This window comes from Crinia signifera, chromosome 5 (genome assembly GCF_055691185.1).
Source record: "Crinia signifera chromosome 5, ASM5569118v1, whole genome shotgun sequence".
NCBI lineage: Eukaryota > Metazoa > Chordata > Amphibia > Anura > Myobatrachidae > Crinia > Crinia signifera.
In genome coordinates this window covers 56,608,959-56,632,107 of record NC_139221.1, presented here as the reverse complement: position 1 = coordinate 56,632,107, position 23,149 = coordinate 56,608,959, and the positions used below count along the sequence as shown (strand labels likewise).

At 45.9% G+C, this 23,149-nt stretch overlaps 1 protein-coding gene across 1 annotated transcript in view; it reads right to left on the bottom strand.

Moving 5' to 3' along the window:
- Positions 1–544: 544 nt before the first annotated feature.
- Positions 545–23,149, bottom strand: part of MRPS28 (mitochondrial ribosomal protein S28) — a 63,885-nt gene continuing 41,280 nt past the window's right edge. Inside the window, exon 3 of the mRNA XM_083187273.1 lies at positions 545–793. Within this exon, the coding sequence (XP_083043399.1) occupies positions 667–793 (127 nt within the window). The 3' untranslated portion in view covers positions 545–666. The remainder of the gene's footprint in view (positions 794–23,149) is intronic.

The window sequence follows — 23,149 nt, the reverse complement described above, 5'->3', positions numbered from 1 at the left end:
CTCAGACCTGTCGTCTCAAATATCATTATGGCCGCATAGATATTGTTTGTTACTTACAATATCTATATGTAAACAAATGGGAAAAACAAAAACAAGAAGATACCTGGTCTGTTTCAAGCTAAATACATTTAAAAGGATTTTTGTGCCCAGTTCAATGGTGATATGAAAAAGTATTCAATAGCGCATTTAGCTACAGATCTGTACTCTCCTACCTGGCCTGAATAGGCCATGCCGCGAGGGCTGCGGATCACCGAGCAGTGTAGCGTCTTATTCCATCAGTGTGTCTGGAACATTAATCTTGAATGTATTTTTAACCCGGGCCCTGAGCGCAGGCTTATTCAATCCAGATGCCGATACGCGAGCTATGATTGGCTCACTAGCCAGTGCTGCATTTTAATTGGCTGCTGGCATCCTGGGTTGAGGAAGCCTGCGCTCTGGGACCTCTGGGTTGCAGAGTGGAATCTAGTCCCAGGCCCCAAAATTCCTGATGGCAGCCCTGTGGTTTAGTAACAATAAAACAAAATATAATGGTAGTTATTCCCCATACTTTTAAATACTTTATTCAAATTGATACTTTGTGATACAGTAGTCCTAGAGGTGCAGCGTCTGCCCCCAGCAATGTGTTACAGCAGTCCTAGAGGTGCATCGTAAGCTTCCAGCAATGTGTTACAGCAGTCCTAGAAGTACTGCATCCGCCTCCAGCAAGGTTGTATCTGTGAAAGCGCCTAGAAACCTCGATGACATCTCCAGATCATTCAGCCGCAGACGTACTTTTGTGCCTTTTAGGTATTTTCTGGAAAGACAGCAAAAGGAAATTCATGTAAAACAGGGTTACACACCAAGCGAAGAAATAAGGCTGCCCGGAGAGTATTCATTTTGGATTATTTTTCTTACTTTTTTAAATTAATCAAAGGAAATCACAGAAAGCCACTTAAGTTTATTTAGTAAGAGTTGTGTAAAACCCGGAGCTTCTGACTGGGTTATGCCCAACATTTAAGGGCAGTGATTCTACTAGCAAAGTATTCACAAAGATTCACTCGTATTCCATTAAAGATCACTAAATGTAACATGGATCAGGAGGCTCCCCCAAAGCCCAATAGCTGCTGTGTTTTAGGGTTGTTTAAAAGTCTTCCTGCAGGTTGAGCCATACACACGGTACTGTTACAGCTTACACCGATGCAGAAGCAAAGATGGAGAACCGGAAAAGAAAAAAAGATTTAATTGCAGAAAAAGTTGATTTTAAACTTCAATTGACTGTTTTGAGATTTCTCATGCACAGGACGACCGTAGATGGTAGGGTGAACAATTGTTATCTTCAGCCAAACTTTGCCTAGGGCAGGGTTTTATTATGTATTATGCTCTCCTATATTTGGGATCTGTTGTAACAAGCTTTCCACTTTTCTACACGGTTCATTGACTTGCACCTAATTATACTCTGTGAACACCTCTCCTCCGCTAGCCTCCCTTCACCACTTTATTGTGGGAAGAGATCATTTCCCACCAAAAAGCAAGCAATTATTTATTTTTAACCCCTTCTTTCCGTAATGCCCAGATCCACATTTTCCTTAAGGAAGGAACCAATAAGAACAGTTCGTGCTAATACAGCAAATACCAAAACTGCAACAATGAATAAAATATAGGCACAAAAAAACATAACACATCGTCAGTCCAGATGGAGCCCAAGGCCCAAATGTAGCAGCCTGCGCGTTGCAGGCACTTGTGTGATCTTAGATGTAATGCAAAACCAGCATTTTCTGTTATTTAGCGCATAGATTTAAGGTGGCAATAATTTAAAAGGCAAAAAACCAACAACATTATTGCCACTTACATCGCCAACATTGCACCGGTGTCTGCAGCAGTTTACAGGCTATTTACCCAAGTTATTTAATAGTACACAGACATTTCTGGAATGGAACCTTTGTGGCTGTATTTCAAAAACCTACAACCTACAAAGTATATGGGCAAAATGTACTGGTGCACTGATTTTACATGTCCATGTCTATTTATAAAGGTCTATTTGAATAGAGCATCGGTTCTCAAATGGTGGGTCCCGACCTTCTCAGCATGGGGTCGTGACTCCATGTTGCTGACCATCAGGCTGATGACTTTTCTAATCTCAGTCAGTGATTCAAGGAGTCTGAAAAATCTGTTGAACTGTCTGTTATTTTAGACTCCTCCCATCACTCTGTGCCTCCACAATGCTGCCATGTATGTGCTGTCTGCTGACTACCCATGTGATGTGAGGACTTCTGCAGTAACTTGCTGGGGTCTTGTAATTCATTTTATAGTCTGTCGGGGTCCCGGAGCAAAATAGTTTGAGGACCCCTGGAATAGAGTGTAAGGACCTTACTATAGTCTATGTTCCCTTTTCACTTGTCTGTGGGGGTGGGGGGGATTAGTTTATTAACAAATCAGATAATCGGTATGTGGCTGCAACAGCACGAGAGGAGTCTGGACTAGTGGATGTTAGTGCTCTGTCCATGCCGCCTTATGCATTACTTGTGCAGCGTTAATTCTAGCACCTGCATCTTTCAAAACCTGTACCAGGGGTGTGTCTCCCTACAGTGGTGCATCTAGCACACTTTGGTCTGTACTTCAGCACCGATATGCAGACCAGACCTGTGCTAAAAAGTACCACAGCAGAGAATGAAGCCCCAGTCAGGGAAAAGGAACTGCACAGGTTATGAAAGATGCAGGGTGCTAAAATGAACACTGTTGTGGCGTGCCTACCTCTTATTCACATGCCTGGACTGCACAGTCTCATCATCACTGTGCCTATCCAGGTGCAAAAAGATATATCTGTACATCTGGTGTATCTAAATTTTCACCCATCTCCTACAGACCCTTACTGATCTGTGTCTACACGAGAACCCCGCTACACCTTTTTGGTCAGAAGTGTAGCTGCGTCTGAAACCCAGCACGGATGGTGTAATGGTTGGCATTACTGCCTCACAGCGCTGAGGTCATGGGTTCGATCCCCACCATGGCTAACTGTGCGGAGTTTGTATATTCTCCCCTAGCTTGCGTGGGTTTCCTCCAGGTACTCCGGTTTCCTCCCGCAATCCAAAAATATACTGGTAGGTTAATTGGCTTCCAACAAAATTAACCCTAGAATATCTGTGTGTGCGTGTACATGTGGTAGGGAATATAGATTGTAAGCTCCTTTGGGGCAGGGACTGATGTGAATGTTGAAATATTCTCTGTAAAGTGCTGTGGAATATGTGTGTGCTATATAAGAAACTGGTAATAAATAAATAAACCCGAACCACTCTGCACTATCTGTGAGTGAGTGAGGCTCCAGTGCGAAACCTCATATTCTACCATTATAATGTATGTATAACAGTAGATCACTGGGTCCAATAGCAAAATCTGACTAGGTGCCCTTCTTGGCTCTCAACTGTTCATTCCAGCACACATGAGATATTCCGTCACTCGCCACCATACTTGTAGCTAGTTGGCAAACTCCAAAAAAACTGTTGCTTCTTGGTATAAACCATGTTTATTTTAAAATACGCATTCGGTAGAACATCCCTTTGAAAAAATGTTGAGTAATTTGAAGCAATCTGATGATGATTTTTCCTGCCAGCTACCCAACGACATTTTGCGGGTTGCTAAAACCACACAAAGTTGGGCTTACAACTCCTTGGAATGGGAGAGAGGTTTTAGCAGAAACATGCAGAAAGGATTTGGGTCTCTTTCATCTACTTACTCAACTGTAAAATATTTGCCTCCAAAAATCCGATGATCAAAACAGGGCTGTTTTGCAGCAAAACGCAATTCATGAACATGACTGCCAATTACGCTCACATCTCCCATCAGAATGTACATTTTACCGGGAGCTGATCAAAGTGAGCTTAGCGCACTCCTTTTGATCCACAAACAAGGAATAACATGCAATAGAGTGTACATTAAGGGATTATTCAACACCCTGGAGTCTTACAGCACTTATACGTTGATCTTACAGAAAGCATGCATATTACTTTGAAAACATGAATAAAATGAACTTTTGATCTCTTTACCCCTCTTGTCAAAGCGGTGCATAGAGTAAGCCACTATGTATTTACAGTTCCCACTATGGTATTTCTGGCTATATACCGGATCTGCCTCACAGTATTCTCTAACATCGCCGGCTAAGTTCACCCATCTCAAATACTTGTTAAACTCTATGGGCTATTCAATTGCTTTTCTGCACCCAATCTCCTGTTTAAAGTGCCTGGCAGATCATGGGACCAATTATTATTATTTTAAACGCAATGATCACAAGCAGAGCAAGCACGGCAAGCGACAGGGAGGGCAAGCACGCCAGGCGGAAAGCGACAGGGAGGGAGGGCAAGTACGCCAGGCGGAAAGCGACAGGGAGGGCAAGCACGCCAGGCGGAAAGCGACAGGGAGGGCAAGCACGCCAGGCGGAAAGCGACAGGGAGGGAGGGCAAGTACGCCAGGCGGAAAGCGACAGGGAGGGCAAGCACGCCAGGCAGAAAGCGACAGGGAGGGAGGGCAAGTACGCCAGGCGGCAAGCATCATGGAGGGAGGGAAGGCAAGCACGCCAGGCGGCAAGCGACAGGGAGGGAGGGCAAGCATGCCAGGTGGCAAGCAACAGGGAGGGAGGGCAAGCACGCCAGGCGGCAAGCGACAGGGAGGGAGGGCAAGCATGCCAGGTGGCAAGCACAGGGAGGGAGGGCAAGCACGCCAGGCAGCAAGCGACAGGGAGGGAGGGCAAGCATGCCAGGTGGCAAGCGTCAGGGAGGGAGGGCAAGCACGCCAGGCAGCAAGCGACAGGGAGGGAGGGCAAGCATGCCAGGTGGCAAGCAACAGGGAGGGAGGGCAAGCACGCCAGGCGGCAAGCGTCAGGGAGGGAGGGCAAGCACGCCAGGCGGCAAGCGACAGGGAGGGAGGGCAAGCATGCCAGGTGGCAAGCAACAGGGAGGGAGGGCAAGCACGCCAGGCGGCAAGCGACAGGGAGGGCGAGGGTGCGGCAGACAGTGAGCGATAGAGATGAAGAGGATGCACGGGAGGAAGTGGAACAGTTGAAAAGGACTCCATCCAGAGACTATGGACACTGCTTGTGGTTACCCTAGACACTCCAGGTGTTGTTGAACTACACATCCCAGCATGCCCTGCATCAGTTCAACAATAGCTGGAGTGTCAAGGTTAGCCATCACTGCCCTAGACAGAGCCAGTACATTGAAGGATGCCTCTGAAATGTTTGGGGCGAGCAAGGCATCCCCTTTTGCTTCCCTCATTCCAACACCCATGATAACTTCCCTACTACTTTTACTTAACACACACCAAAGTTACAACCCTTGCAGACCGCACTTTTTACCCGTTATTTTGCCCTTTTTTTTACCGTTTTAAAACGGTAATTTGTGTAGTCTGAAAGGTGCAGAGTGAATTTACCTGTTCTATTGAACTGGTATTTCTAAACGGTAATAAAGCAGGGTCCTACTAGTTTCAGACCCGTTTTTTTTTCATCCACTGTTTTCTATGGGTTAAAACGGCTTCAGTGTTGTGAAGGACAAAAACTGCATTGAAATACCATTTAAAGACATGCGGTGTGAAAGGGGAATTAGCTGGCAGACCCCTTTTTAGAAACGTTTTAAAATACCTGGTCAAAGCCAGTTTTGCGGTCTGAAAGCAGCATTATTTTAGTTAAGGCCCATACACACTGGGCGACTGAGCTGGTTGCCCAGCATAGTCGCCCAGTGTGTATGGACCTTTAGAGACCCATTAGGGGTACCAGTTTATCTTTGGACAGAGGACATACCAGAGTTTATACAGGAAACCCACACAGAGATAAAATCTAAACTCCACATTGATAAAGCTCTATATGGGAATGAAGCCCAACACCACAGCACCCTGACACACCAAAAATAATCTGTCCGCTACACTGCAGAGGTTACGTTCCGGTGACGACTATCCTTACATTTAACCGTTTAAAAGAACAGCCAGCAGAATCACTTTTAATACATAATAGAGTATGTCACATAAATATTTGCATGATGGTTTTTAGATGCAGCCTTCTGCAGATAATTACAGCCAGAGACACCACAATCAGCCATTCATCTGCTACGACTTCCGCTTGTGACAAAATAAGAAGCGTTCCAGGCTGTGACATTTAAATGCCTAACAAGGACAGGGGACAAGAAATAGAAAAAGAATCCAAACACTGCTGTAGCGCCAGCAACGAGTCTAACTATATGGGTGAAAGTTGCTCTGCCGTCTCCCTGTACCTGCAGGGGAGCTTGTGTTCCATGAATGGAACAGACAATTACATTGTGATACCAACGCCACAGGCTTTACCTGCTGCTCCTTGTAATTTGAACACAAACTCTCAGATACTTTAATCACATCTAATCCAATTTATTAAAAGAAATTCTTAAACAGCCCTGTCGCACCTGCGTATAAACATATCCTGAAAATCATCATCATCTTGAAAGGCCTCTGACGTCTCCCGTCAGGTAATGTGGGATCTAAACACTGCTCTGTGTGACAGATGTTCCCTGCAGCTAAAACATTTGCGGACAGGAGATCAATCGAAAACGGTAGCGGGAAGCGGAAATGTGGATGCTGCTTACACAGGCTCCCATCACACTTTCAGAAGGAAACCCAAATGATATGTTGCTGTAGGCATGGTAATCATACATAAACCCATCATTATACCCTGGCACCAAAGTACTAATCCTTAACACAACTCAGCCTGTCCTGCATTTAAAAGGTGGAAGCTTTAAAGCAGGAGATGTTTTCGTTAATAGCCCCACGGTGCTTAACAACCAATAAATTTGTTGTCCGGCTTCAGTGATTTATTATACTTGCAGGTAACCACTGGGAGAACTGCAGAGTTCAACAGGAAAAAACAGAAGACATAAAAAGATATAGAGGAACCCCCAATACAAGACTAAAGTTCAAACCGAAATCAATGTGGCTATTTTTTTACTCTACTTAGACTTTTACTTTTTTTTGTTTGCATGTTTAGTCATATGAAATACAGGGTGAGTATCCCGTATCCAAAAAGCTCGGGACCAGGAGAATTTTGGATAACGGATTATTCCGTATTTTGGAATATTTTTATATTTCAATGTTGTATCTGGAGGTATCTTACAAATCAACATAAATATGTTGTACAAACACATGAAATACACACAAATAGATTTTATTTGTGCTCAAAACAAGGTTTTAAAACCGGAAACAATGTTTGTGTGGGATACGGGCACTAGGTCTACAAGCATTGAGTCGACATGACTGAAGGTCGACAGTCAAAAGGTCAACATGGGGTTTTTCACCTTTGTTTTAAAGCGACATGTGCCGACATGAGGTATTACATCCACTAGAGCAGTGGTTCTCAACCTCGGTCCTCAGGGACCCCCCAACAGTGCACGTTTCCCAGGTCACCTGGCAGTTGCACAGGTGCACTAATTACTCACTGGCAGGCACATTTTAAAAGATCACAGGTGGAGCTAATTTATTCACCTGAGATTCTGTGTGGAGACCTGGAAAACGTGCACCATTGAGGTTGAGAACCACTGCACTAGAGCATGGTGGGAGAATAAAATAGTGGCGTGCCCGAAGCATGGCGAGCGCAGCGAGCCATGTGAGGGGACGCGGTGCTACGTTTCAGTGTCCACATTCACGACAAAAAAAAAAAAAACCCATGTTGACCTTTTGACTGTCGACTTAATGCTTGTTGACCTAGTTGCTGTCTACACAATAATCTATCCCCGTTTGTGTACAATCTCAGACACTGAATTTGAGTGCTTATTTTTTTCATTCATTTTTTGCACATATTTACTGCCAGTTACATGCTATTTCCCCAGCAGTGCCAGTTACATGCTATTTCCCCAGCAGTGCCAGTTACATGCTATTTCCCCAGCAGTGCCAGTTACATGCTATTTCCCCAGCAGTGCCAGTTACATGCTATTTCCCCAGCAGTGCCAGTTACATGCTATTTCCCCAGCAGTGCCAGTTACATGCTATTTCCCCAGCAGTGCCAGTTACATGCTATTTCCCCAGCAGTGCCAGTTACATGCTATTTCCCCAGCAGTGCCAGTTACATGCTATTTCCCCAGCAGTGCCAGTTACATGCTATTTCCCCAGCAGTGCCAGTTACATGCTATTTCCCCAGCAGTGCCAGTTACATGCTATTTCTCCAGCAGTGCCAGTTACATGCTATTTCCCCAGTAGTGCCAGTTACATGCTATTTCTCCAGTAGTGCCAGTTACATGTTATTTCCCCAGTAGTGCCAGTTACATGTTATTTCCCCAGTAGTGCCAGTTACATGTTATTTCCCCAGTAGTGCCAGTTACATGCTATTTCCCCAGTAGTGCCAGTTACATGTTATTTCCCCAGTAGTGCCAGTTACATGCTATTTCCCCAGTAGTGCCAGTTACATGTTATTTCCCCAGTAGTGCCCCCCCATTTCCCCAATTAGTATATGACTACCGTTACAATTGTATTGTAGTTGGTACTCCCCAAGAGTCAAATATTCTACAGGGGGAGAAAAAAAAAAAAAAAAAAAAATTTTTTTGGGAACATACTAGTTTATGATGGTAGTAAGTATATTTATTGAAATGCAACTAAGCATTCTAGCCTACATACCTGGAAAGTGAGTGTCTACTTGCTAAGAAATAAGACTATAATTTTGCTACAATTGTCAAGGTGACTCAGTTTCTCTTTGCCAGTTCATTGTGAGGGGCAACTGGACACCCCTGTACCCACGACACCCGTTGCAAGCCAATAACTGGGATTATCCAACACCACAAGCTTCTGTGGAGAGATACAGGGGCACAGGTCTTATGTTCAGTAGGATCCTTTCATATTGTATTTGTTCTTGTTGGTGACCGCAAATGCCAGTAGTCATTGGTTAACAATATGAAATTTTTCCCTATGGTAATCAAGGGGTGATCAAGGGGTGATTTCAGCTCAAAACATAGCTGCCTCCAGTGAACAGTAACACCCGGGCATAAAAATTAAATAAACATGGCTCATAATAAACTCTCAAGATCACCCAGATAGACCAGGTCTGTGTGTAATTACTCGGATAACGTAAGAGGGTGTAGAGATTAGTACACAGTGTTAATAAACCGTTCTGTTAAATTTGATAACAATTCTTTCTTCATTAAAACATTTTTGCTTAACTGTTAATTATTACAAATCCACCTCTCCCTAGAAAAATACCCACTCTCAATAAAGCAAAAATTTTGACCAGATCCATTATTTCTTCTAGTTTAGACCAGAATGCAATAGTTGAGGCACTGCTACCTCATGGGACCGAGCGATTGCCAAAACAGGCATCTTACTGCATTTATAATGGTCATGATCTAGTGGGCTAAAATAGCCAAGGTAACCCATTAAAAAGCAATCCAAAGAGCATAACCCATTGTATGTCTGAGCAGGACTCCCTTTCTCACCATGTCCCAAGGTGGCTACAGACTTTCCCACAGTATCGTGTTGCTGGCACAAACACACGCATGCAGCCAGCCAGCCTAGGTGATAATTCACTCTAACTTAAAAAAACTTCTCCAAACAAGGTATTATCTGCATTTGAAATAGTGGCTGAAATTCTACCGCCTCTCCTGAGAAAAGAACAGGGTGGTTTATTTTATCCCACAAAGGATTCTTGAGATGTATTGACAGTGCAAGCAATCCACAGCCCTCTCAAGGGTGGAAGGGATTGTTAGTGAAGTTTTCTCACAGAAAAATAAACCGGAGGGAAAGTAGTGCATATGAAACTTAGCTTGGCGACATGCAAACTTATCAAAATAGACAGTCACCCGACAACAACAGCGCTCTACAGAGCAGAGGACAAAGATGGACTTTCATGGGTAATCAAAACGAAACACACAAACAAAACATGTCGTATTGTGAGGTGATACTACATTCTTTACAGTACACTGGGCACCCATATGTCCCAAGTAACGAATTGCTGTCTAGACATGACATCCGCACTTGGGTACCGGAGAGGTAGAAGTAGTGGTCCCATCTGTTAATTTGGACAGCAAAGCAAATCAACTTTTAAAGGGGCCTACACACAGGGAGAGGAGCTGAGCGTTTTAAGCTATACTACATCGCTCAGCACACAGCGAAGGAAGGCCCAGGGTACTTAAGACAGGGGGGCCCTAAGGTAGTGTGATATCCATTTAGAACCTGGGTTTTCAACCTGTGGCCCTCCAGATGTTGTGAAACATGTTCCAACATGCATTGCCACATTTTTTTCCTATAAGAGCATGACAAAACTGTCAGGGCATGCTGGGACATGTAGTTCCACAACATCTGGAGGGCCGCAGGTTGAAGACCTGTGATTTAGAAAGTCTCCCCGTCACACCTGCACCTCTCCGTCCCCGTCCCACCTGCACCTCTCCGTCCCCCCTGCACCTCTCCGTCCCCGTCACACCTGCACCTCTCCGTCCCCGTCACACCTGCACCTCTCCGTCCCCGTCACACCTGCACCTCTCCGTCCCCGTCACACCTGCACCTCTCCGTCCCCGTCACACCTGCACCTCTCCGTCCCCGTCACACCTGCACCTCTCCGTCCCCGTCACACCTGCACCTCTCCGTCCCCGTCACACCTGCACCCTCTCCGTCCCCGTCACCTGCACCCTCTCCGTCCCCCTGTCACACCTGAACCTCTGTATGGTTCTCCCATAAAATTAACATCTAAAACAGAAAAATACATGCACCTTTTCAAAACTCTAGGCAGGCACCAGGCTCATGAGCGGAGGTGCAGGCGGTAGGCATGGCCGGGGTAGTGATGCAGGCATGGCAGAAAAAGGAGGGAAAGTAGTATTCACCTCCTGCCCTCTCTCCCGCATTAGCTGCAGCAGCGTCCTGTCTCCATCCGGCGCAGGATCCAGCTCCGCCTTCACATAATCCAGTCCGTGCGATCTCTGCAGCACAGGTGATTGTGACGGCTGACACTTGGGGGAGCAGTGCTGCATATCGGATCCATAACAGAGATCCATTTCGCAGCTGTTAGAGGGGGCCTTTCAGAAAGGGGGGCCTGAGGGTACTGACCACCGGAGCCCCCCTTAATCCGGCTCTACCATTGAGAACACTGGCCCTGACCAATTAATATCCAGCATGTGGGATATTAATCACTGGTCGATCGCGCCGCACATCACTATGGCCCCTACACACGTAGTGATGTAAGGGTATTTTCTAAGCGATCTAGTGAGATCGCTTACAAAATGCCCCTAAATCGCTATATGTGTAGGAGCCATAAGTGGAGGATATTTAGTTTTCAATCATTATGACAGATCCAAACAGAATGAAGGTTTAAAAACTGACAAGGGAGAACTGTGAGGGCAAGAATGGGAAGGGGGTGCGCTCAGTACTGTACCAATACTCACGCTCTCATTTATCATTTCAGTAAGAAACAGAAAGTTATTTTCCAACGCTGTAAAACACTGCAGGTATTGCCCACGGCAAGTACAACCTAAATCAGAATGCTTTATTGGCCATGTATACTCGCATATACTAGGAATTTGATTCGGTTTTCTGTGTAGCAGCCAGTTAGGTAACAGGTGATAGTACAAATATACATAACACATACAGGTATACGCTAGATGTACCCTGGAGAGTAAAGACGCAGGGAACATTTACCCACCAAGCTGCACAGCACCTAGGTAGCCATCAGCGGCACCACTGGTCGCCGCGACAGCCAGGCAAGCAACAATACAAGCAAACAGTAGAGTTATGACTCAGGGAACACATACCCGCCAAGCTGCACAGCGCCTAGGCAGCCATCAGCAGGTAAAAATATGCAGACAGTACAGATACAGATTGCTGTGCAATGTACTAGACATGGGAGACACAGGGTTTACCTAGGCAGCCATTTGCGGCACCATCTTGATCCTGCGGCTCACAGGCAGGAGGGCTCAACAGGCCATCTTCCCTAGAGGGAGAGCCAGCGTGGGTGGTCGTGGTGGGGGTGGGTGGCAAGAGTCAGTCTGTGAGGCCAGGGGAGAGAGTCGCTGAGGCCTGGTGAGAGTCAGTGAGGGCTGGGGAGAGTCAGTGAGGGCTGGGGCTGGAGTTGGACCCTCTGGGATGAGTTCCAACAGTTGCCCCAGATCGTGTAACCATACCTCCTCCCTTAGGGGGACGCCACCACTATGCTTCGTCTGGACCATCAGGTGGGTGATGGACAGGCTCCCGCAATTCGCTCATGCTGGAGGAGCGGCTGGGCCGGAAACCACTGTCGCAGCCGGGTGACGCAGCCGGGAGCCAATGGGGAACTCAAACTCTGGTGGTCATGCCGGGGGCCATGGGGGTATGCCTGCCTGTCCCGGCCAGGTCCTGTGCAGGGACCCCGTCTGCCTCCTCCGTACACCTCCTCCCATAGAGGTCACCACCTCAGTAGGGATGGCCATTGACGATTCAAAATCATTGATGGTTCATGGCCGATGTCGAATACTTTTGCCATCGATGGGGGAGCAAAACAATGTTTTGCTTTTTTTTTCTTTCAAAGTGCCGGGACACTGAGCATAGCCCCGCCCCCGACACCCGCAAAGCCCCGCCCCCATGTTTTGATTGGCCCACATGCCAATCAATCAAACACAATGGATGACCATCGATATGCAAAAATATCGATGGTCATCCATTGCATAGTTAAGCACTATCGATTGCCAGTTGCAGAATTGCCATCGATGGCAATGGCAACGATTGCAATCCCGACACCTCAGTGGTCATGCCACTTGTTTTGTGTAATGTAAAGTGTAGGTATGCTTCCTCTTTTGCACATTGGCAAATACACAGACTACCTATGGAATAAGGTGGCATGCTTCAGTGTTGGACCACATGGTCAAGTAATCCGCAACGTATAGGCAGCTATCTTTCTTCCTCACTCTCCATGGCAGCCATTACTCTGGGTATTCCCTCTCTCTCCAGGTTTAGACAGGTAGACTTGTAACTCCTCCCACCTAGGGTATATCTCCGCCTCCTCCCCTTCCTCTCCAGTCTTTTTTCCTGTCTCTAAGTTAGATTAGGTAGGATAGGTTTGTTTGTTTGTTCTATATAGGGCTTACCTCAGGCTATGCAGCAATTCAGTCCTGCGTGTCTGAGCTGATACGGAAGGCATTTGGGGATAATGGGGTTCTCATCAGGCAGCGTCCTGCACTGAGTTCTCCTTGGAAGCCGACGGAGCGTGCACAGTGATGTCGCCGTGCAGCGGATAAACATGGAGCCTGAGATGCGGGCAGACGGCCGGGCTTAGAGACGCGAGTCTCAGACGCGGCGGAAGTGACGCATACGGAAGTGACGCGTACGGCAGTGACGCGTACGGCAGTCGGCTGAGGGGGATAGTAACAGCCGGAGGAGGCTGTCTGCTAGAAGCACTTCTCCGTATGGACGGAAGTGGACGCGCGGCGTCCGGAAGCGCATACTGCGCATGCGCAGGCGCTCGGCGCTGAATACAAAAGGAGTGTCAGATGGCTAAGTGATTACTCGTTTTCTGAGTACAACACTGCTGTCGTTCAGGATGGATCCAGAGACCAATGTAGCTCCAGAATCTGAATCTGCCAGAATCTGCCGTGGAGAGGTAAGCCCTCATAGAGGTGCTGTGTTTTACTTGGATTGGAGTAAAGTCTAGTTAGTGACAGGCTTTTTCTGTTTATCATAGTGTGTCTAAAGGTCCCCTTAAGAAGAAAGCTAAAACCAAGCATGCCTCTAATAATTGCATGTCATGTGACAAAGTTTTCCCGGTGGAAAAGGGCATTAACCTATGCAAGGAGTGTAGACAACCTGCAGAGGCTCAGCCTGTGGATCTAGCACAGTTGATGCAATGGATGAAGGAGTCCTTGGTTACCAAGGAGGAATTAAGGGAGGTGCAAGGAGCCAAAAGAACCAGGGCTCAAACTAGCCTGGACTGTGATGCAGAATCTGATTCACCTGTAGTTAACGCAGATGACACAGATACTTCAGAACCTGAGTCGGGTGAAGTGATTGAGAAAGAAAGAGCATTTAATTTGGAATTGGTTGAGAGTTTACTCAAGTATATATATAAAGCTATGGATTATAAGGAAAAGGAGGATGAGACACCTGATTCCTTGTTTGAAGATAGAGTGGCTAAAGGGAGAAATTTTCCTGTGCACAAGGTGCTAAAGGATTTGATGATTGATCAGTGGAAGAATGTGGATAAGAAATTCAGTAATTTCAAGCGAATTGAAAGGATGTTTCCTTTTAAAGATGAGCTGTTCGAGAAATATTGTAAGGTGCCGAAGGTTGATGCTGCTGTCTCTGAGGTTGTTTCAAAAACTACCATATTGTTGGAGGACGGCGCAAACCTTAAAGATAGTATGGATAAGAAGATTGAGATGGCGCTTAAGAAAGTACACAACACATCCACAGTAGCATTAAAGGCAGGAGTAGCCATGGCTTCAACCTCGAGAGCCCTGAGGGTTTGGGGTACCAATATGACTACCGACATAGAAGAAAAGATTTCTAGACAGTATCTCCTGAAAAATTTGAACGTTATGATGAAAGCAATAGAATTTCTATGCGAAGCGTCATTGGACGTGGTTGAATATTCTGCTAAAACCATGGCAGCTGGCGTGGCAGCGAGACGTGCTGTCTGGTTGCGGAGCTGGTCAGCAGACTCCAATTCTAAAAATCGTCTTATTACTTTGCCTTATGAAGGGGAGCTGTTATTCGGCAGCAAACTAGACTCCATAATACACAGAATGTCTGGTGGGAAGTCAGCTAAACTTCCGCAAGATAAGAAACAAAGATTCAGTGGTCTGTCACCTAGGCAACACTTTAAGGAAGCCAAAAGTTATAGACCAGGGAGACAGTATGGAAGATTCAATTCAGGAACCACAAGGCAGTCATTTCGCCAGTCGGCGAGACGAGGATACAGAAGATTCTGACAATTACGGCACGGAGGTAGAGATCCCAGTAGGAGGAAGGTTGACCAATTTTGTACACAAGTGGAGAGAATCTATCCAAGACAGATGGGTTCTGTCAATCCTCACTCAGGGATACAGCCTCGAATTTCAAAGAAGACCAACCAGAGGAAGGTTTGTAAGATCCAGAGTACCCACAACAGCGGAGGAGTCAGGAGCATTAAGCCTAATAATTCAGGAAATGTTGGAATCAGGAGCCGTGGAACCTGTACCCGTCAGGGAAAGGGAAAGAGGTTTCTACTCCAAATTGTTTCTGGTAAAAAAGGCTTCCGGAGCTTATCGGGCAATTCTGGATCTAAGGGAACTAAATCTGAACATCCAAGTAAAGAAGTTCCACATGGACACTCTGCAAGTCATTCTTCTAGGCATAAATCAGAGGGACTTTATGTGTTCAGTAGATCTGAAGGATGCTTATTTCCACGTGCCAATTGCCATGAGAGATCGAAAATTCCTCAGACTAGAGGTTATGAATCAGCATCTGCAGTTCAAATGCCTTCCCTTCGGGCTTTCAACCTCCCCGAGAATCTTTACAAAGATACTAACAAGTTTGATCGCGTTCATAAGATTACAAAAAATAGCAATATGGTCCTATCTGGACGATTTATTGATATGCGGAGGAACAGCAGAAGAAGCAAGACAAGCTTTACAAGTCACGATGAAAATATTAAAGGACCATGGCTGGTTAATAAACAAAGCAAAGAGCCAACTGGAGCCGGTGCAGAGAATTCAGTTTCTAGGTGTAATGATAGATACGATAGACCACGCAGTGTATTTGTCAGAAGACCGATGCGGAAGAATTCAAAATCTTGCCCTAATACTACAGTCACAAAGGACAACTTCTCTGAGACAAGCGCTCCGAATATTGGGGATGATGTCATCAACCATAGGGGTCATCCCATGGGCAAGGTGGCATATGAGAACCCTTCAAAGGGAGATGTTGCCTCTCACAAAAGGAACAACAGAGCTGGAGTCAAAAGTAAGGTTAACTTTAAGGTCCAGAAGATCTCTAGACTGGTGGTTGGATCCTCAGTTAAAGCAAAGACACACATCCCTGAGCCAGTTGCACTATCAAGTAATAACCACGGATGCAAGCGCGTCTGGATGGGGAGCGCACCTACAAGACGAAAATCGTCAGGGCCTGTGGTCACAGCAAGAGCGAGTGATGTCATCAAATCAGAGAGAAATGAGAGCAGTGGCGAGGGCACTAGAGTGCTTTCAAGATTCCATCAAAGATACCCACGTGAGAATAAGATCGGACAACATGACAGTGGTGGCTTATGTCAACCATCAGGGAGGGACAAGAAGCGTAAGATTATGGGAAGAGATCTCCAATATCATACCATGGGCAGAATCAAACCTAAGCTCAATATCTGCGTTACACGTCCCAGGGAAGGACAACAAGTTGGCGGATCTTCTAAGCAGAAAGAGAGTCGTTCCGGGCGAATGGGAGCTGAACCAGGAGGTTTTCCTGGAAGTCACGGAAAGGTTCGGATATCCGCAGATAGATTTAATGGCGACGGGCCACAACAGGAAAGTGAATCGCTTCATGTCCAGAAAACAAGTACTGGGGACAGAAGGTGTGGATACGTTTGTCCAGAAGTGGAGATTCAGTCTCGGGTATGTGTTCCCACCGTTCCCGATGATTGCACGAATACTGAAGAAAATAAGGGAGGAAAGAGTCACTGTGATTGTTGTAATTCCGTTTTGGCCGAGACGAAGTTGGTTCCCAACAGTACTAAGAATGTCAGACGGACATCATTGGAGACTGCCTCTCCTTCCCAATCTCCTTCAGCAGGGCCCACTGTTACATCCAGACATCCAGACTCTAAATTTGACGGCGTGGTTGTTGAACGGGCGATGCTAGTTAAAAAGGGTTTATCCCAGCAGGTGGCGCAATTCCTTTTGAAGGCAAGGAAGGATGTGTCCTCAAGAATTTACTACAGAACATGGAACAAATTTACTGAATGGGCCAAGTCATATCCAGAGGATATACGCTTCAGTGTCCCGTGTGTACTACAGTTCCTGTATGAAGGCTTTTCAAAGGGTCTGGCGGCATCAACGTTAAGAGTGCAAATCTCAGCCTTATCCGTCTTATTGGACATAAGATTGTCCGAAGATCCGCTTGTCAGAAAATTTGGCCAAGCACTAAAGAGACAGCGTCCTAGGATCAAGGAACCCATAGCACCATGGGACCTGAATCTTATTCTGAACGCCATGATGACAGCACCGTTTGAACCGTTGGAAGAGGCACATATGAAATTAGTGACATGGAAGGTTGTCTTCCTCACAGCGGTCACATCGGCTCGTAGGGTCAGTGAATTACAGGCTCTTTGGGCAGAACAACCCTACCTCAATATTCTTCATGACAGAGTATTGTTAAGAACAAATCCCAGTTTTCTCCCTAAAGTCGTTTCCAATGTTAATATAAATCAGGAAATTATTCTTCCAGCCTTTTTTCCAGACCCAAAAACAGAGGAAGAAAGAAGAATGCACATGCTCGATATGCCCAGGGCAATTTCCTTATACTTGAAAAGATCAGAAGAGATACGTAAGACCAAACAGTTATTTGTTCTGCATTCAGGGTCAAGAAAGGGCGAAGCAGCCTCCAAAATCACTATAGCCCGCTGGATTACGGAAGCAATAACTTTCGTCTATAAAGAAGGAGGCCTGGAAATTCCGAAGGAGCTGAGGGCACACTCTACCAGGGCCATATCTACTTCTTGGGCGAATAGAGCAAATCTCTCAGCTAAGGACATCTGTGCCGCTGCCACATGGAACTCCATTCATACCTTTGCTAAGCACTACAATGTAAATGTATCTCCTACCCACTTGGGGAAGGTGGTGCTACAACATGCTGTTTTGTGAGCTATTCAAAATATATATATTAAGCATCACCCTGACTATGTCGTTATTGAGTCCCCCCCTGTTTTTATGCTTTGGTACATCCCAGAGTAATGGCTGCCATGGAGAGTGAGGAAGAAAGGATTCAATTATACTTAAGATAATTCCGTTTCTTCTGAACTTCTCCATGGCAGCCTACAGTTTCCCTCCCTGTCTATGGTATTAAGAATAGAGACACTCAAAAGACTGGAGAGGAAGGGGAGGAGGCGGAGATATACCCTAGGTGGGAGGAGTTACAAGTCTACCTGTCTAAACCTGGAGAGAGAGGGAATACCCAGAGTAATGGCTGCCATGGAGAAGTTCAGAAGAAACGGAATTATCGTAAGTATAATTGAATCCTTTCTGTACACAATTATTGCCCAGGAAAGTAACCTCCAGTTGATAGATGCATAGTAGTAAGCAGAGGATAGGACACTACACAGGATGCGGTGACCCCTCCCCCCGTTCCGGACAGGGGGGGGGGAGGGGTCACCGCATCCTGTGTTGGGTCCTCTCCTCCGCCTACTACCATACATCTGTATCCACTGGAGGTTACTTTCCTGGGCAATAATTGTGTACAGAAAGATAGCTGCCTATACGCTGCTGATTACTTGACCATGTAGTCCAACACTGAAGCATGCCACCTTATTCCATTGGTAGTCTGTATTTGCCATTGTGCAAAAGAGGAAGCATACCTACACTTTACATAACACAAAACAAGTCCAGAACAAACATATCATTGCACTAATTGAAGTTTGCTTAAAATAGATTCAGAAGAAGATGGAAATAAATAAGAAAAACATAACAAAAATAAGTGTAGCCTAGGCCACAAGATGTAACATGGACGGAGAGGGGTAGCGATGGCTCCATTCTCTACATTCCCACCCAAGCTGCCCGGTCCACATCAAAGTACTACAAGCAATGCTAAGAAAAGCTGCGTGATTTGGGTGCCAAGAAAGCTTAGAACCGTTAGGACTGAAGTGGGAACATGGAGTCATCAACTGCCTTTGATCTTATTTGTTCCACGGATAAGTCTTTCTTTCCATTAGAGAAGTGGGTATCTTACCAGGAGGAGAGTTGTCAGATTGAGGTAAATACATTATTAAACAGGGCTGAGGTGAACTTTATGTTTGGTATTGTTTGCCCCTTACGATATGAAACTCCATCCCCTTAAAAGAAAATAGAATTTGGAGCTATCCATTACTCTGCAGTGCCCAGTAGATTACCACCATTCTGTCATGTGGGTAAGCAGTAACTTCTCATTACCCACATGACAGAATAGGGATGATCTACTACAGGCTGTTGTTAAACTACACATCCCAGCATGCCCTGCTACAGTTTTGCTATTTGGCCATGCTAAAACTGTTGCAGGGAGTGCTGGGATGTGTAGTTCAACAACAGCTGAAGGGCCGAAGGTTCCCCATCCCTGATCTACTAGGTAAACTAAACTGCATCTGGCAAGCTCGACAGAAACCACTTTGCCCCCTAAATACCACTACCTTACCACATCACCTCAGCCACCTTTTGCTCATGTCTAACTACTGTCCTCTATCATTTATATCACCCCCTGCACCCATTTCTTGTAATCCATGCCTCATATAATTCATTCTCTCCCCTACAATGAGGACAGAAGTGGGGATTTCACGGTACTGCTCGGGGTCAAAAGTAGGCTGCATAGACCCAGCACAGTGAAGGCCATCATGAGGCACCTTGCATAAAGCCAGTCATATGTGATACCAGGGACATCTCTGATCATACCCCAAAGCACTATGGGCCGGATACCCATTTATAGGAGGAGATCCAAGTGCTGAATCTGGGGTTGTAACATCGGCCCACCATCACATCTTGGGTTGGTAGGAGACCGCGATTAGTCTGCAGATGCCAAAGCTTACTCAGACTGGCCATCAGATACAGACAGCTGGGTCCAGCATGGGAGTGAAAGAGGGGCAGAGCCGTGTTCCCTGTCCAACCCTCAGGAGGAGATCAGGGAAATCTGCAACAAGGCTACACTTATGCTGAAATGGGAGAAATGACAGATCTGGGAACCTTGGAGCTATGGAGGCAGGACTGGCCAGGGGCTGTGACCACTGACGGACTGTGGAGTATCAGTGGGAAGAAGGCAGACCGTGGGGCTCGGGTAGCCACTTACTAAATACTCTGCAGCCTGGAGCCATGTGTTGCCACTGAAAAGTGGTTTGACACCTACTGTAAACAGGACAAACTGCTGCTGAATTGTGCACAAGGGGTATACCCCCAGGTACTAGCTTGAGCAGACCAGTACTTGTTTTTGTGTTCCCCTTTATGCTTTATCACTGCGCTATAGTGTGACTACATATGCTACTCGCCTTGTAATACTGCTTTTACACCAAAATCCCGGATCCAACACGGTATTTGTAATACGGTTCCAATCTGGGTCGGATCCGCGATTTTCCCCATTAACAACGCGGTGCCGACCCGAAATATTCCCAGACCGGCACCGTTTACACTGCACATGGGTGCAGCACTTGGAGATTACATAATCTCCAAGTGCAGGGACCACTGATCACCCATGCTGGGGACAAGCCCAGCTCTGTTAAACTGCTGGGCCCTCACCAGCCTCCGTGCACCCGTGTAGCCCCCCGAGGTGAATGGATGCCACACACAGGCATCCACTCACCTCCTCCCCGGCGCAGCTGCTGTCTGCACAGTACAGCAGCGGAGGCTATGTGCGCGCCCGGCCCAACCTCCATACTGACCACAGGAAGCTGCCAGGAGGTTGGGCTCCCCCACTGATGTAAACAGGAGTGGGTCCAATGACCCGGCATACCCGTTTACACTGCCCCACCACCCGTTTTTTTTTTTCCCAGTACCCCTTTTACACCGACGCTGAACTGAGTCCACGTGGTAAAAACCCAGGTTTTTGCCTCGGTGTAAATGGGGTATTAGTTAACATTATTCCAATACATGTTTTATTTTGGTATTTGCCTGTATTATGCAATTTGTACACATAATAGCACTGTAAATAAAGGAATGTAATAAGCTTGCATTCCTTACCAGACCGCTATGGGGCAGATGTATGAAACCTGAAGAAGTGATAAAGTGGAAGGTGATAATGCAGCAGCCAATCAGCTGAGAACTGTCATTTTTCAAACCCAGGGAGTAACTTGTCAGTTAAGAGCTGATGGGCTGCTGCGTTATCACCAGGCTTAGTAAATCCACCGCTAGGTGATCAAGGCTCTCACCTAATGGTCTGGTACTGTAGCTCCCACTTAAGTGTGTCTTGTATGGGCAAAAGAGCCAGCAGAAAACGGTGTTTTACAATAAGCCTATATAAGAATGTTGTTCTCTTCAAAAGTACATAGTTACTGTGTAGTAGTGTATTACAAATGGCAAGTAAACTGCAAGCAAAAAAAAAAAATCTTTATTAATAAAGGGACCCAAGTTCACAATACCACCAAAAGCATAAAATGATATTAGCGGTAAAGTCAAAGTAATCCAACTTCTATCCCTCCACGTTCTATCACACACTCAAAACAAGCAGCGAGCTGTCTTAGTGTTGTGAATACGGCTTAAGGTGCCGGCCAGCTTTACCCCCCTTTAGATCTCATTTCAGCAGATTATCTTGTTCTTGCACAAGAGACAGCAACTGTAGGCAAGATGTTGTTAAGTGTACACAGAAGTAGTCATGATTGCCGCACATCATCACTATTGATCAGAGGACGCATGGAATTCAGTCCTTTTGAAATTCCAACAAAAGCACTGGGTCACTTAGGAAAAAGCCAAGTGGCGGCAACAGATGAGTGCAGCTTGGGCTGTGCTATTTATGCAAACGATACAAGACGATGGATGTAAATATACAATCAGCGGCAATCACATAAAAGGCAGAAATTCCTTTTTGCTGTGCATGACAATTATTAGCTACAGATACTTCCTAATAACTTTTACTGTATTTCACACACTGTCATTTGTCACTGAGGCATGTGACAATGGCTACGGGAGATATACACGGCTATCTGTTAAATAATTTACTGCATGGACCACATGAAATTGACTTTCCAAAAATATTGGAACTGATACTCTTGCAACCACAACCTATCACCTGAGCGGGAGCCAGTATCATCACTGTGGCACTGCATGTACAGATGTAGTGCCGCTCATTCAGTGCTGGGGCTCGCCAGACTACCCCCACTGGCAAGCGGACACTACATTTGACTGGAATGCACGAGCGTCCCAGTTTCCTGTCGGCGGGGAGACCGTGTTGGGGACTGGCAGCGAGGCGGTGGGGACCCGGGGGAGGTCCATTGTAAGGGGACGTGTGTCCGGGCTGGCGAAACTACCGCCAGCCCCTACAAGGAAGGCTCCATCTCTAGGCTGCATTCCCATGAAGGTTGGCTCAAACCAAAGTGCTGACTGAAAACGTTCGATTTAATAGGCGACACACGGAGACCGAAGAACTATGAAGAAAAAAGTGAAATAAAGTAAAACCAGACTAAGACAAAACGGATTACACACAATACAATAACCTTCTGATTATATGGTCCACCTCGTGCACTACAAAAAGAGAGAAACAGACGGACAAAACCCAGACACATTCCACAGAGCCTCAAAATGTATCTATAATCAGATTAATAATTTCTACTGGATATTCGGCAAAACAGTAAACATCTATAATGAGATTAATTTTCAGCGGAACCTTTAAATTCTCACAGTTTTGCTGCTGGCTGTGACATTGAAACTACAAAGCTTCACAGACAGTGCAATTGTTTGCCCCTGGAGTTTAATGCATTCTTTACATTAAATGAATAAACCAATAAGATTCAGATAAAATTAGTACTGTATAGTGAATACAAGTCGCTTATATACCCACTATTATTATATTTTGCAGTCCATCTGTTTCCGAACTTCATCTATCCTGTACATGCAGGTGACATTAATCGCACATGTACTTGAGAAGGAGGAGGAAGTATACCTACACAGACAACTGACATTTCTGGAAACGGAATGAACAATCCTGCCCTGCAGACCTTTACTGCTGACTTTATGTATTTATACTTCGTTTTCCACATACTTATTTTTTATTTATTAACAGTTTCTTATATAGGGCAGCGAATTCCGTTGTGCTTTACAATTGGAAACATACAAAGTGTAAACATCATTCAGTCACCGCTTGCCCCTCTTCTGCTACTACCACTGACTAGATTGGTGGTTCCCAACCCTGGTCCGCAAGGACCCCCAACAGTGCACATTTTCCAGGTCAACCGGCAGTTGCACAGGTGCACTCATTATTCAGACACATTTTAAAAGATCGCCATGTAGAGCTAATTTATTCACTTGTGATTGTGTGTGGAGACCCAGAAAACATGACCTGTTGGGGTTACTTGAGGACCAGGGTTGGGAAC